Here is a 14,970-nt window from a genome sequence, read left to right on the forward strand (position 1 = left end):
AAAACACAAGGATGCAAAAACCTTACAATACTGGAATGTTGCATACTCATTTTAAAAGAACAGCTGGTCTCATTATACTTCTAGTTTGGTTTTGGCAATGTTCCTGTTAAGATGTTTTGTGATGAAAGGTTACTCTGATCAGGCTGATGCAGTCTTTAGTGTTGTTGCAGGTTTTATTTGTGCTTACTCCTTGCTACAACTATTTGATGTTGACCAAAAGGACCATCCATTCTTCTGTGCAAGTCTGATACAGCTTGAATGTGTTTCCTTTACGTGCACTTCTGTGACGCTCCACAGTGTAGTCTGGGAGCTCTGAGCTCCTTTTCTTCCCACCACAAAGTCGATATTCCAGAATGAGTTGCCAACGTTGTTTTGCAAAAAATCATAGAGGCCCAGAAGTTTGCTATTTGTTGGATGGGTTTTGTTTGCTTCACTATGCACTGAACTGCAAGTTAAACAGGCTGATGTTTGCAAAGCAAGCCAAACACAGTAAAATATCAGTAAGTGGTTGAAATTGGTACAGATAGAATGAGGAATGAGTAGTCACCCATCCACCTGTCCCTGTGGATAGTTTCCAAGCCTGACAGAGATGGAAGTTACACACTGGGTAGATGGATGTGAGAGATGTGATTTTTGGCTAACTGCAGCTTCATTTGCAAAAGCTGGTGGAGTCTGAAGACAGCAATGCATTCAAGAGAGAATGAGAGAGAGGTCATCGCTGAATATTTAAGTCCTGCTACTTGCATAGGTTTAATTACTTCAAGCTTTCTGTGCCACCTTGGGATTTTCTAGAGGCTGTGCTGCAACTTTCTGTTCTGCCTCTCTTTTCTTGTAATTGTACTTTGGTTTTTTTCTTCCCCCAGGATTCTGGTTTAAGTAATGTGTTACTTTCGGTATTGTAGTCAGGGTTGTGAAACCAGACCATGGGAGCTTGTGAGAATTAGTCTCCCTGACTCTTTTAAGTGTGCAGTTGTAAAAGTCAGCTAAAGGCATGTGCTTGCTCAGTTTCGCTGCTCAGTTCTTTCCTGCTATACAGAAAGAGAATGGGGTGAGAGGTGGTTCTTCCCCCGGCTTCAGGTGTATCACAGGCAATGTCCTCTCTACTGTGGGAGAAGTAGTACAGCTTTGCACTGATATGCTGACAGTGATGACCCTTATACAAAGGTGATAGATCCTCATCCAAGATGAGGATAAGGGATGCTATAAAACCAGCACCTTCATAAGAGCTGGATTTTTACCTAAAACTACATTTTCTCTTGTGTTCTCCTTGTAAAGAGAGCGAGAAAGTAGTTTATTGAGTTTCCTAGTTTTTAGAGGGCAGTTCATGTGATGCCACCTCATCTGATGACTACTTCCACTTTGTTGTCCAAATGTCTGTGAAGGCACTGTTTATCTGCAAAACTCAGTAAAACAAGTCATGTAGAGAGCAGGTTATTTTCAACCTGTTGCTGATTGTTAAAGTCATGTGAAACTTTCTTCAAGTTATCAGAATTGTTCTCTGAGACTCCTGGTAAAAACAAACATAGGCTATAAATGTTGTTAGCCTGCTGGGCAGTGGTACAATAGAGCCTTTGTTCTTACGGAGTACTTAATTGCAAACTGGGTCATGAGACTATTGCTTTATGATTTGTGGAAAGGTGGGAAAATACCAGCTTTTATTAAGGACCTTTAACTGGCTTGTGGAGAGTGGTTATCGTGCACTTACTTATACTTTTCAAATACAGTTAATAAAGTAAATATTGTGTCTACAATCAAAATCATTTGTTCTTTGGGGTTACTGATGGAGTTGGAAACGGCAATTTCCTTCACACAAAACATATACTGTGCACCTCCTGGGGAAGATGGCTAAGTCCAGAACGTTGCAACAGAACATTGTGAAGGAGTGAGAAGTTGGATTTCACTTGTGTTTGAAAAACGGTTCAGCAAGTGTTCTGAATTTAAGGCTCCTTTTCTGCTTTTATGTCTCTGGCATGCCGCTGATGCTGGTCACTGGAAATGCATCTTTCCTACAAAGATACCTTTGCCCTTGGTATTTAAGTTGGTCCATGAGGCTTAGTTAAGTGTGATGTCCTCTGCTTCTTGTGTTCTGCACGCTAAGTAGAGCTACAGCAGTCGGATATTCCAGACTTGTGTTAGGGGGACATTTGTAGTTGTTTAACTTTTACCTTCAGATCCCCCTTGATACTGGACAAGCCACAGGATACTGTATTGTTAAAATAATTACTATATTGGTAGAATCTAAACTGTTTGCTAGGTTTAGGGGCAGGTACATAGTAGTATAAGCACACTTGGCTGAATACTTTAGCTGGATAAGCAGAAAGATTTTTCATGGCTGTCTACCTTTAAGCAGGTTTTCAGTAAAAGAATTATTATTATCATCATTATTATTTACCCAAAATCTCCCAACAGTTTTAAGTATTCCCTCTAATGATTCCTGGGATATGTACCTTGTTAATGCAAGCGAGTTAACAGTTAATAAATCTAAAGATCTAGTGATGGTTTTCTCTGCCCCTTGTCAGTCCCAGTTAGATGTCCTGATGACCCTAGGGAATAAGCTGGAGGGGTTCTGTCCAGAAAGCAGAGAAGCAGAGGGAACCTGTTAATGATTGTCCAGGTGCTTAACTAATGAGCCATGAACATAGATGTTAACTTGTTCTAATGCAAACTGTTCTGGCACAGCAGGACTCAGTCTGCAATGCATAAGGAAGTTATGTGCTTTTTAATATCCAAATATGTTTTTAATTATGCCTTACAGAAACGTATAAATGAGAGTAATGCGTGGGTCTTAGGGTCTGACTAGACTTAAGAGTAGTCAGCTGCATTAGGCTGATAAAGGTTGAGAGAAAACTTCCCTCAGGTCAGTTTTTGAGGAAAGCCATAACAAAGCAGTTACTGGTGAGTTTGGGTATTTGGAGGACTGAGATACTAGTTTTGATTTAGTCATGTTGAGATGAGCCTGGGGGAAGGAGACCCACAGCAGCTGAAGGGTCACTGACAAAGCTTTCTGCAAGTAAATTAATCCTTTCAACTTGTTTCCTCCAGAAGACGTGTTTGGCTGGTGTATGCTTATTAACCTGTGGTTGTACCTGTAAAGATGTGGGTTGGGAGGAGGATTAAAAACAAGGAGAGAAGAGCAGTATTTAAACTGAAGTGTAAGACTGACAGCAGAAGAACTAGATATGAACTGCTTATTGCTAAAATGGGAAGAATCAGAACTGTACTTTATCTCAGGAAGTGGTTTCCAGTACATGTTCAGCTGCTGCTCAGGAGTTCCTCATGGGTGTTACCAGTTGTCTGCTTTGACTTGCTTCCTATTTAGCTGCACTGAAGAAATAAAGGTCATTGTCTTAATAAATGAAGTGTATTACTTCTGTCAGTGCTAATGCTTCAGGTTAGTTGCTTGATTTACATCTGGCTAATAATTAACAGTAAAGATCAAAATTGTCAGGCAACAGTAACTTGGGAGTGCAGCATCAAGTCACTTGTCATCCTTGACTGATTTGGCTCATTGTGGACTCCCAAGGTTAGAAGTACAAAAGTAAGGGCCAACAAACTAAAACATGGGGGAGCAGGCCCAGATGTGGATGCTGGTGGAAGGTGCAGTGGTCTTTTATACGTGCCTGCGTTACTACTTTTCAGCATCAGAGAAGTTGGTCCTTTGCACTGAGCATGGATTTAGATATTTTCGCCATATGTTGTCCTGTAGGTATATTCTTAAACAACTGTTACACATCAAGATTCCTGTTGGTGGCTTTTTTGTCTCTCAATTGTGTGTTAATTATTCAGGATGTCACAATCAGTCAGACTCTTCTGTGGACTGTAAAACTTGTCCAACTGCCTTGTCCTTTAACTGGAGCACTGCTGTCTTCAGTAATGACATAAAATATTAAATGGTTCTGTCATGAACTAGTGTGCAGTTGCATCACAGTCCAGACTGTCTTAATTATTCTTTACCCCATACTGGCTCAGGCTGTTACCTTGAGAGCTCAACAAGGTCATGCTTGGCTAGGATGAGATGTGTCAAGGAAATTTAGCTCTACAGGAAATATTAGTGATTCAGTAGGTGAGGCAACACACCTGAGTTAATGTTTTCACTGTGCCCCAGACTGGTAAAAGGTGCTGGAGCTTGTATGATGAGATGTAAAACTGAGATCCTTTGTTAAAGTTTCAGTGCTATTCCATTTAAGATGTTAACTCGGGGTTCCTGCCCAAGTTCATATTTGAATGCTTGTGTTCCCCAGACATTTTTAGTTTCTCTTTCAGTAGAGTCATATTATCCTCTTGCTCCTGTCCTAACTGTTCTTCGAGACATTGGGGAAGTTGGCATTCAAGAGTTGCTGACATGTTTGCAATTGGCAACAGATTAATTTGCAGAAACACTTGTCCGTTTTGAGATCTTTTGAAATCAAGGGTATTATATTAATGTAAGAAATGTCAGGTCAAAACTGAAAAGCTGCCATATATAGATATATATTTTCTCTCTATTGATGTATGCAGAACAGTTTTTTGGCTTGAGTATATTTGCAACATGATTGAGTGTACTCAAACTTACATGTTTTTATTTTCCATAGGATTCAAGTGCCCTGTATGTTCAAAGTTTGTATCTTCTGACGAAATGGATTTACATCTTGTGATGTGTCTGACAAAACCAAGGATAACCTACAATGGTAAGAAAGAAGTAAGCTGATAATTGCTAATTTTAAACATGATAGTGGTAATAATTTGTTATTATATAAGATGGGTAAATCATTCAGTGGTTTTTTGCTTGTAGTTTATTTTTTCATATTAATTCCTAAGAACTTGGTGGGTTTTATATTGCATGCCAACATAGATTACACTGTTGACTTGTTCTGCAAGTATAAAAATGTTCTTGTCTGAGTGTGTTTATTCCGTTCTTTGGCCACAAGATTGGATGTTGTTCAATGTGCATTTAGTGTCTACTTGAGATAGATGTGGCTTGAGCATCCTCTCATCTCATCATATCAAGTAGTGAAGTAGGTGAATCAAGTCTCCTTCTGGGGGCATAATTAACGACTTGTTGTGCTGTGCATTTGCATGTTATTCAAGGAAAAGACCCTTTCCTGAAGGAGCTGAAGAACTTTCTCCTTTAGCTGATTGCATATGTGATACTTCATAAGGATTGGTAGATATGTATGGTTTTGTGATTTTATTGAAGCTTGCTCATGTCAAATGAATCACCTGCTTTAGCTCTGGTTTTTCACTACTATGAAGCTCTCGTTATGGGCAGCCTTTCATGCAAGGCAGATAGGACTTTTGCCACTGTTGGTATCAAACCTTTCTATCGCTGTTGCTTAAGCTGACAGTTCTATGGCAAGCACACAAAAAGGTTTCAGAACACTAGGAATTAGAAAATCTGACTGAAATCTTAGTACCTAATTTGGCAGAGCTGCCCTACCATCAGGAAATGTTACAGTGACTCCTGAACGACATTATTGCTTACCAGTCATCAGATGTGGAATACGTGAGAACTGAGTGCGAACACTGGATAATGAGGGTGGTCAAACACAGTAGCAGGCACCTGAAGAGGTTGTGCAACCTTCGTCCTTGGAAATGATCAGAAATCAATTGAACAAGGCCATGAGCAACTTAGTTTAACTTGGTTCTGCTTTGCGCAAGGGGCTGGACCAGAGGACCTCTAGAGGTCCCTTCCAACATAAGTTATTGCATAAATAACCTGCAGGGTTATGAGCAATTTGACCCTCCTGGCTCCTTGCTGTTAGGATATCCTACACAGGATCTTTTTTATTAGAACAAATCCCACCTTATTCTTTGTCTGGATAGCAGTAACGCTGGCCCTTAATTGCAAAAATAATTTGAGATCATAGAATCATAGGATAGTTAGGGTTGGAAAGGACCTTAAGATCATCCAGTTCCAACCCCCTGCCATGGACAGGGACACCTCACACTAAACCATGCCACCCAAGGCCTCATCCAACCTGGCCTTGAACACCGCCAAGGATGGAGCATTCACAACCTCTCTGGGCAACCCATTCCAGTGCCTCACCACCCTCTCAGTAAAGAATTTCTTCCTTATATCCAATCTAAACTTCCCCTGTTTCAGTTTGAACCCGTTACCCCTTGTCCTATCACTACAGTCCCTGGCGAATAGTCCATCCCCAGCATCCTTGTAGGCCCCCTTTAGATACTGGAGTTGTGAAATGCATCTCAAAGCACAGCACTCAGGAAAAGTTTGGGTTTATTTTGTTTGAGTTTTTTGTTGTTGCTCTTTTTAATTCCTGGTGTTAGCGTACATATATTTGAGAAGGTTGGACTTCATTTAACAGAGGGGGCTTTGTTTCTCTCTGTTTTGCCTTTTTTCATTTAGGACTGAGCATTTTCCAGAATGAGTTGATGGACATCTGTGTACTGAGGGATGTTGAACATCAGGGAGAAGCAGGCTACCGCCTCAGTCAGGGATGGATAATGCATTTGGGTTCAGTTAGGGTGGAGCAGGAGGAGGCAAGCTGGCAAAGAGCAAGCTCTGGCAGTAACGCAGCTGATGGGATGTGCACAAATTGAGATGACTGACAGAAATCCTTTGCCCCTGCTGCTTCCTACATGTACCTATGAGCACACTCAGCTGAGTAACCCTTTTTTCCTGAAGACAGAGCAGTTGCATAGTGTAACCTCTCAGTGTTGCTGGTGATGTTCATTTGTATCACAGTGGTGCTGTATTCACACTCTGGTTTTCGTTGGTTGGTTGGGTTTTTTTCCTGTACTGTTTCTCTCAGCTGGTGCGCTGCTTTGGGCCGTCTTGTTACCTTTGAGCAGTCTGTTAAATCAGCAAGCTTCAGTATTGATGAGCAGAAGTAAAATGTGTGAGTGGCCCCTGAAGCCACTCTCTGGATCATCTGCACCGTGACAAAAGCATTTTTAGAAAGCGCCATCTAAGTTATTACCAGCAACATGTCATTTCTCAATTTAGGATTGCATCTACTGGATAGAACGCCTCAGAAACTCATTCTAGGAAATACTTATTCCTAGCTTGAAAGAAAAAGTGACTGAATTACATAGGCTGGTTTGAGAAAGACACTTACTTAGAAGTATGGTCTCATAAACACTTAATAGCAGTGTGCATTGATCCTTCTAACTCCAGTTGATTGGCTCCTGGAGTCAAGGACTAAAGCTTAAATGATAGCCTGTATCTGGTTATTTAACTTACTGCAGCACAAAGAAATGGAGGCTGTAGCTTCAGAGTTGTACAGTGTTCAGGAGTGACTTCATGGTATGATTGTGATCCTTTAATGAGGCTAATGAAGAATTAACCACCAGATTGGTAACTTAATGCTGCTGTGATTACAGGCCCAGAATTGCATGTCAATGTCTATATGCATGGGTTTTTTCCCTTGTATAGTTTTGACATGATGAGGAGATCTACTTTTTTGTCATAAGCCGTAAAAAAGGCATCTCAGTTTTGCTTGCAAGTAATTGAAGAAAACCTTAGCCTTAGACTATCTCAGTAGTTGAAGGGAGCCTTAGGCCATCTCAGCAGATGTTAAATTAGCAGTTGGATTGAACTGGGCTTATGTCTAGTTTGGTTCTAGATGTGTTTCCTCATGACACTGTCAATGTATTTACTAGTTGTTCTGAGAAACAGCAGGGAGCAAAGTATGTATTTTGTCATCTTGAGAAGACAAACCATTGTTTTTAAAAGTGAGTCCAAGACATACAGCCTTCCCCAGAGAAATCTTATAAGACTGTTCAGTTGTGATTTTAAGTTTGCAAAGAATTAATGAGTCCTCCCAGCCAATGTCTTAATTGCTTTCTGAGCTACCTTTGTGCTTTGCATTTGTCATTAGGAAGGGTCAGTGAACTGCAAACTCTGGCAGCTGTCTGATTTAGATGTCTTTTCTGAAAGGAACTGGTCACAATTTTGTCCAGTTCTGTGCTGGAAGTTGTGCTGATTTTCATATAAATAAATCAGTACATTTTATTAGCCTTATTCTTCCACAGTCAGATGACTTGCCTGCAACAGAGATCTCATTGCTGACTCAATTAGGCATGTAAAAAGACCCCTTTCTTTTTTACTGTGGAACTTTGTTCCACATCTCTAAAACTACTTGTGTTCACACATGAACCAATATCTAGGCATTTTGATACACAAAAGCTGGTTAAGTGAATAGAATTGTGCAAAGCCATTGTGGTGTTTGGTATTACTGTCTTAAAAAGCCTTGCATTTCTTAGCAATTAAAAACTCTTTTCATACTGTTACTTGCTGAGTTGCTGAGAAGCCAGAGTAGATCCCATGCACTGGTTATCCACAAGCTGCCAAAAGCCAGTTGTATGGAGAAAGTCAGTTACTTGCTGGTTGACAGATTATTTACTCTTTTTTTCTGCCACTGCTAAAATATTAGCATATATATATATGGCCATACATATTCCTATGAGCTTCTTCAGAGTGTTAAATGAGGCACCTTGTACCAGCTCACTGAAGTTTGCCATGGTGAGTTATGCAGGGAGCCCACTTAGGGACTATGCTGTGAAAGATGTTGCTTACAAGATAGCCCTGCGTTTTGGTAAGCCAGGGGCATTTACTTGTGCTTTGGAAGCAATGTGCCTTTAACTCCTTGCTGATGACCTATCTGGTGAATATAATTATTGTTCTTTTTTTGCTGTTACAGTAGTGATGCCTTTTTTCATTGGAAGGTGTTTTGTCAAACTTTAGAGGATACAGGAGAGATTTGAGACTTTAAAGGCACAAGTTTCAGATGCTCTGCACCAAATGCAACCAGTTCCTCTTGAGCTAACCTTGCAGTTGGTTCTGAAGTAATTCTGGTTTTCATTTTAACAATTCCTTTGTTTCTCAGAACACTTTGTAACACTTTATCATTATTATTGTCATTGTTATTAAAGGGCCTCTGGGAGAGCAGGGACTAGCAGCCTGGCTCCTGCCCAGATGGGAAAGCCAGTGACCCTGGGGAGCTGGGGAGAGCCAGTCAGCTCACTAGACTGGTTGGCTGGCTCGGCGAGCCAGCCTGTCCTCTTTCAAAGGTTTTGACTGAATTAGCACATTCCTGTGGAATATTTTGGGTTTCATCAAGTCAGCACTTAGTGTTGGATCGCTGTTCTACTGGAAGCTTTCAATGCGGGTCTCCTCAAAGCTGCTTGCTGAGAGGTGCTGCTGCTGCTTTGACATCAGTGCTGCTTTCATTCAGACCACTCTGCGTTTAATTCAGATGTGCAGTGGGTCTGATTATTGGCTAACGTGTTTACCAAGGTTCGTTCTAAGGGGAAAAGCTTTCGCTAGTATGATTTCAGAGAAGGAGAACATTGAGACATCTGGTGCATAAGCTGCTAGATGGTTTTTCTTTACTTGAGGTAATGACTTTGCAATTATTCTTTTTAAATTCACTTACAGTAAGTGAATTTTTTGAGTCCTGTCACACCAAAACAGAGCAGGGGATCAAACATCACAGATAGAAAGGATTACCTATAGGATTTTATATTTAAAGTGTATGTAGCTCTGTTTTGAATGGAGGATTAGTGTGTTGAAAGACTGTTACAGGCAGAATATTGAAAATTAGAAGGGTACTAGAAGGGAAAACATGAATGAAACTCTGTGCTCTTCCTGTCCAGCAACTTAAGTTGTCTTCTAGGGTGTTCGAATCTAACACCATGCACAGCTTAGCCAAATATTCCCCTGCTGTCTGACCAAAATGAAGTGACTTGAGCCACAACACTGCAACTGATTCAGATTTGCAAGGATGCAAAGCAGGGTTTTGTCATGAGGATTTACATGCACTTTATTTTAAATCAGTTTGAGGTATTTGGTTAAGTTCTGCCTTGTGAAGAAAGAGAAATGCTGGTACTGCTACATGCAGAGGCCTGCACTGAGTGTCGGAATCCTGAGCTGGAATCTGTATGAGCAATAATCTTGCTCAGCTAGATGACTGATGACATCTAAATGACAGCCATATAACACATGCGTTTTGATCCAAAGTAGAGACCTGAAGATTGGCATGAGTCACCTAAAACACTAAATAAAAATCTTTTTGAACCATTCTTTGTGAATGAGACTGAACTAAGTTTTTTTTTCTAACACAAGCTGTAAGCTGCATTGATTGGTGGCTGTTTCAGCATCTTTGGGGCAAGCTACCTGTGCTAGAACTGACTTAGTTTATATTGCTCAGTAGAAGGGATAAAAATAGCACACCTTAACTGAACACTTGGACCACTGAAATACATGAATCTGGTAGTTCAGCCCACAGCAGTGACTTGATTTCCTTGGTCACTTCTGTGCACAAAAGAAGGGGGAGTATTTTACTCAGCAGGGCTGATGCTGTCGACTGTTTTGACTGATGCGCTCCAGACTTCAGTCTGGAATAAAAAGAATGGTGAGCTTTGAGTTCACTTCTCTGCCAGAGAGATCATACCCTAAAAGACCTTGCAAAAGGGCATCTTGCCAGTCTGCCTGGAGAAGCTTAAGCCTTCCTCCTTGTCCTCATCCTTTAATAGGACTAGACTTCCAGCAAAGCAGTGCAAAATAATGCAAAGGCAAACCAGTTCTTTTGTTCCACTTTATCCGAGGTATAAAATTCTCCATAGAATTTCTCCATTCTTCCATTTGTGGAGTTTAACGAGATTCTTGGCTGAAAGTTTCAAGCTTCTTGCTGTGCCCTCAGGGATGCTAGGGAGAGAGAAGAGCATGCTTTAGAAGGTAGTTTAACAAGACAAACAGACACCCTGTGCTTGCAGTTAAAATAGCGACATCTACTCTTGTTCTGATCTTGTGAACTCATGAGCATCCTCCAGAGTATGTAGGAGGTTCCTTCAGTTTCCCTGATGCTTTAAAAGTGTTTTCTTAAGTAGCTCTTAAAATAATGAGAACTGTTGTACATCTGTTGAACTTCAAGATTTTAACGTGGTGGCAGTAGGACATTACTATAGTAAATAATATTTCATTCTCAGACATTTGGACAGCTGTTATTCTGTGAATTGATGTAATACCATCCACAGCTTGTCTGCAAACCATTGTTACAATTTAAAGAGGAATTGTGTTTTGAAGAACTTGATTAAAATACGTTGGTTGGTTTGTACTTCCTCCCTTTGGGAATTGTTGGTAACGTTTGAACAAGGAGAACACTTTCACTGGTCATCAGCAGTGTTTTCCATGGATAGCTACTCATCAGAACCAGACTGCCAGGAGGAACAGTGGCAAACTCTGGCTCTTCCTCCCTTTTGTGCAGTAAAGCTGTATTTCCTTCCAACCATCCCAAATCTCTCCTCAGCAGTCTTTGGTACCTCACAGAAGAGTATCACTGCAAAAGCAGCCTGTAACAGTTCAGGTTTGTTAGGAGGGAGTTTGTTCATTTTAAAGAATAATGCTGATAAATGTCGCTAAATAAAACCACACTCAATTTCAGCGTGTACCTCCAGGGGTAGGGCCTGCTTCAGTGACCCCATTTCAGCCTCAGGTGATGGATGAGCTGGCTCAGGCTGTGATAGTGTGGAGTTGCAGCACTTCTAGAGTCCACAGGCTCTTATCTTTCCTCCACATCCACAAACTGTCAGCCGTTTGCTATGGGGTCAAAAAACCAAGCTGTGTATTTCCAATGGTGTGTGTGTGAAGAAAGCTCCTGAAACAGGAACATAGCGTAACTAAGAGGGAAGTGCTTTGAACGTCTGGAACGGCAGTTCCCAGGACTGCAGGCTGCTCCATTTACCGTGGTAAAACAGAATCTCAGAGGTTTAGTGGTGATATTTGAGGTATCAATATTGCTTTATATTTTACTCTCATGTGAGAGAGAGAGAGAGGCATGGATTTGTAAAGAAGCTAGGACAGCTCACTGTCATGGTGCAGGTTGGGGATGCTCAATAGACTACGCTGAATTTTCTGGCTGTAATGAAGTGAAGTTGACACGCTTGGAATCCTGCTCAGGAGGGCACACTGCAGAGATCACATCCATTCATGTCTTAAACTTTCCTCCAATTCGTTGTGAGTGTGACTTACTCTTTTAATGAACCTTTGGGCAGAAGGGTATTTGGTGGGTGATTCTCCGCCTACTTTCCCTTGAGCCAGGCCTAAATCTGCTAGACCTATGAAGGAGCTATTGCAAATCTCTCCTGGCCAAAACAGCTGCAATGTCAGCTCATACTTAATTCAGTTCTTGAGAGTGGGACAACAAACTTTTTCTCAGTACCTTGGAATGGCCTTTATATAAATGCACGTATGTGACGTGGGAATATTTTTTCATGCAGCACTTGCTAACTGCAGTAAAGCTTTTGACAACTGTAGAACAAGCCTGCTTGTTTCTGAAGTAGAGAAAATAGGATCATTCATGTGCTGAATAGCTCAAGTTGTTTCTTTTCCTTATCAGCTATTCCTAACCTCAGGGCCTTCCGTTGTCTTGCTTTAGTACTGAAAGCACTGCTAAAGTCAAATGGCAGTTCTTGTCCTAGAGAATTACAGATACACCTGCAAAGAACAGCTGCAGCTGACAAAAGGAGTGACTCAGGTTGGGTTAGAAGAGGACCTGATAATACTGCTCCGTATGTTGCATTTCTTTTCTATAACGGCAGTGCAGTGCTGCACGCAGCAGAAAGCTAAGGGACAGTTTTGTTTGCTGGGTAGCAAATGCTCACTGTGCTGTGACTCTGCATCGTGTAATGCGGGCAGACAGGAGCTACCTTCCACGTCTTACACTTAATCAGTCTTTAGCTTTGAGAGGTCATTCGGAGGATGTCATAAATCGTATCTGCAACTGCTGCAGTCTTGTGACTGCTGGGAATTTGGCTTCAGGAGAAATAGTGTTGCTACTTTTGTGAGGGAATTCTGCAGTCTTTAAAGCTGATACTTCTGAAACCTTCAGATTTTACTCGTTTGTTAGCAGCAAGCTCTCCTTTGTTTGTAGTTGCTCTGTAGAAACAAAATGCTTGGAAAAACACGGCTTTTCCTAATCTTAGAGAATAGCTTTCAGTGGCTGGATTTTGAAATAAAACCACTTGAAATCTTCTTTTAAAAAATGCCAAACTACATCGCACTGAGATCGAGTGGTCTGTGTAGGAATTTAATGGTATTTCCTTCCCAAAATTCCTCACTGTTTTGCAGGAACTAGAACAGATTATTCACAGATCAGGATTTTTTTCCTAAAGAAATAGACAAGAATAAGAGGCACTCCTTGCCTCGAAACTACCCCGAGAGCAGAACAATCAAAAGGATTGCCTTGAAATGTCAGTTGTAGTTTTACTTTTAATTCAGCTTAAAATCGTGCTTTCAAACCTGCTACCCTTGGATGAGTTGAAGTCTTGTGCTTCTGAGTTGCAGACTCAACCCTTCAACAGTAAAAGAAGTCAGTCCAGCTTTTGCAGGGGGTTTCAGCTTAACTCTTCAGAAACAAGCTGGGTGAAAACACTGTTAATCCGCAGTTTAGAAGTGAGAGTACTCCATCATATTGTTATCACTGCTTACATAGGAGAAAGAATACAGTATTATGGGGTTTTTTAATAAAATCCAGTGATTCTAGAACAGGGCTGTAAATTGCCTATTGACATGAATTGCATTGACTGTATACTGACATAGGTTCAAAGTACTAGACTTGCCTGTTGTATCCTCCCTGGAGGAACCTCTTGGCTCCTGAAGTTTGCGTAACTTTGTCTCACGTGGACACAGATTTGTTCAGCTCCAGAAATAACCCAGAGTTATAACAGCTGAAACATGAAAAACTTCATTTTTGCTAGATTTATTGCTGAACTGTATTGACACTGATGAAACCTTGTTAGAGTTTCCTCATGAAAACCTCAGATAACTAATGTTTTAACCCTCCACTAATGTCTGTAATTTAAAGCCATATCAAACTGTCTTCATTTTGACCATGTTCTTTGTCCCCTCCTTGTGTGAAGTTTCATTAGCTTGTCATGTGTAACAGTAGGTATTGGATAGCTTTCATGTAGCTAAGCAAGAATGTAGTATTCATTGATAATTTTTAGCCCATAAATAATGTTTGTTTGGAATGAAGAGATGGGGGAGGAATTGTTTGATTAATGGTTTTATCTTACTTTTATCTCCTTAGTTCCAAGGAAGTCTGTTTGAATCTATGGCTTTATTATCCGAAATGCCTTGTTATGTTGGTGTCCAATAGTTTTGATAGCCTGTAAAATTGAAAAATGAGAAGAAAAGTAAGGCTTTACTATAGTTGTAGAAATACACTGCCAGACTATGTGCATAAGGCTTTGAACAAATAATGGAGAACTGTCTTTGGGGACTACTGTTCTGTTTTGGGTTTTTTTTTTTAACATATCTCCCATGTTAATCTTTTTCTATTAATATTTGTGAACAGTCATGATTGATGAATAATGCTGGCATTACATGTGTGTGTTATTAGACTTAATTGCTAGGATCAAGAAATCGATGCTGTTTGCTTTTAAATATAAAGGAAGATTTATTGATGGGGTTTGGTGTTTCAGGTTTTTTCTCCTCTTAAAGACTCATATATGTAGTGTCTTACTAGGATAGTAAAAACCTGTAGCTACCTGTTAGCACAGGAATAAATTATAATACTGAATTATGGGTTACTGTAAAGCAGAGAAATTGAGATAACTTTGAAAGCTCTGACTCAATATTTGATGTTATCAGAACTTTTTGCGTTCCGATGTGTCTTGCATTCCATCTATATTGCAAGGATAATTGCATTTAAAATAGGAATAGCTTGTAAAAAGCAGTCTTGTTTGCTGCACGTAGAATAGACAGACAAGTAAAAATTACGCAGTGATTCATATCCCTGTCCTGTGTGTGCACGTTGACACCAGACAGTCAATTTTAACTTGGAGAAGGCTGATCTCAAGCCTGCTGGGAAAAGCACCCTGTAGGCCTAACACCTGGCACTGGGGTTAATAAGGCAGACTTCATGCACACTGTGTTTTGGCACCAATGTCTTCATTGTGTGTTGCTCAGTAATGCATTGTATGTTCCCTAAGAATAGTGTCTTAGTCAGACCCACCTGTTTTTCTCCC

General features: G+C 40.5%; 1 protein-coding gene across 1 annotated transcript in view; it reads left to right on the forward strand.

Annotated features, from left to right (window-relative positions):
* Positions 1-14,970, forward strand: part of ZNRF2 (zinc and ring finger 2) — a gene marked incomplete at its 3' end in the record, with an annotated part of 51,069 nt that overhangs the window by 25,568 nt on the left and 10,531 nt on the right. The window contains exon 2 of the mRNA XM_080610888.1: positions 4,572-4,667. Within this exon, the coding sequence (XP_080467014.1) occupies positions 4,572-4,667 (96 nt within the window). The remainder of the gene's footprint in view (positions 1-4,571; positions 4,668-14,970) is intronic.

The sequence above is a fragment of the Psittacula echo genome, assembly GCF_963264785.1.
Source record: "Psittacula echo genome assembly, chromosome: 2".
Taxonomy (NCBI): Eukaryota; Metazoa; Chordata; class Aves; order Psittaciformes; family Psittacidae; genus Psittacula; species Psittacula echo.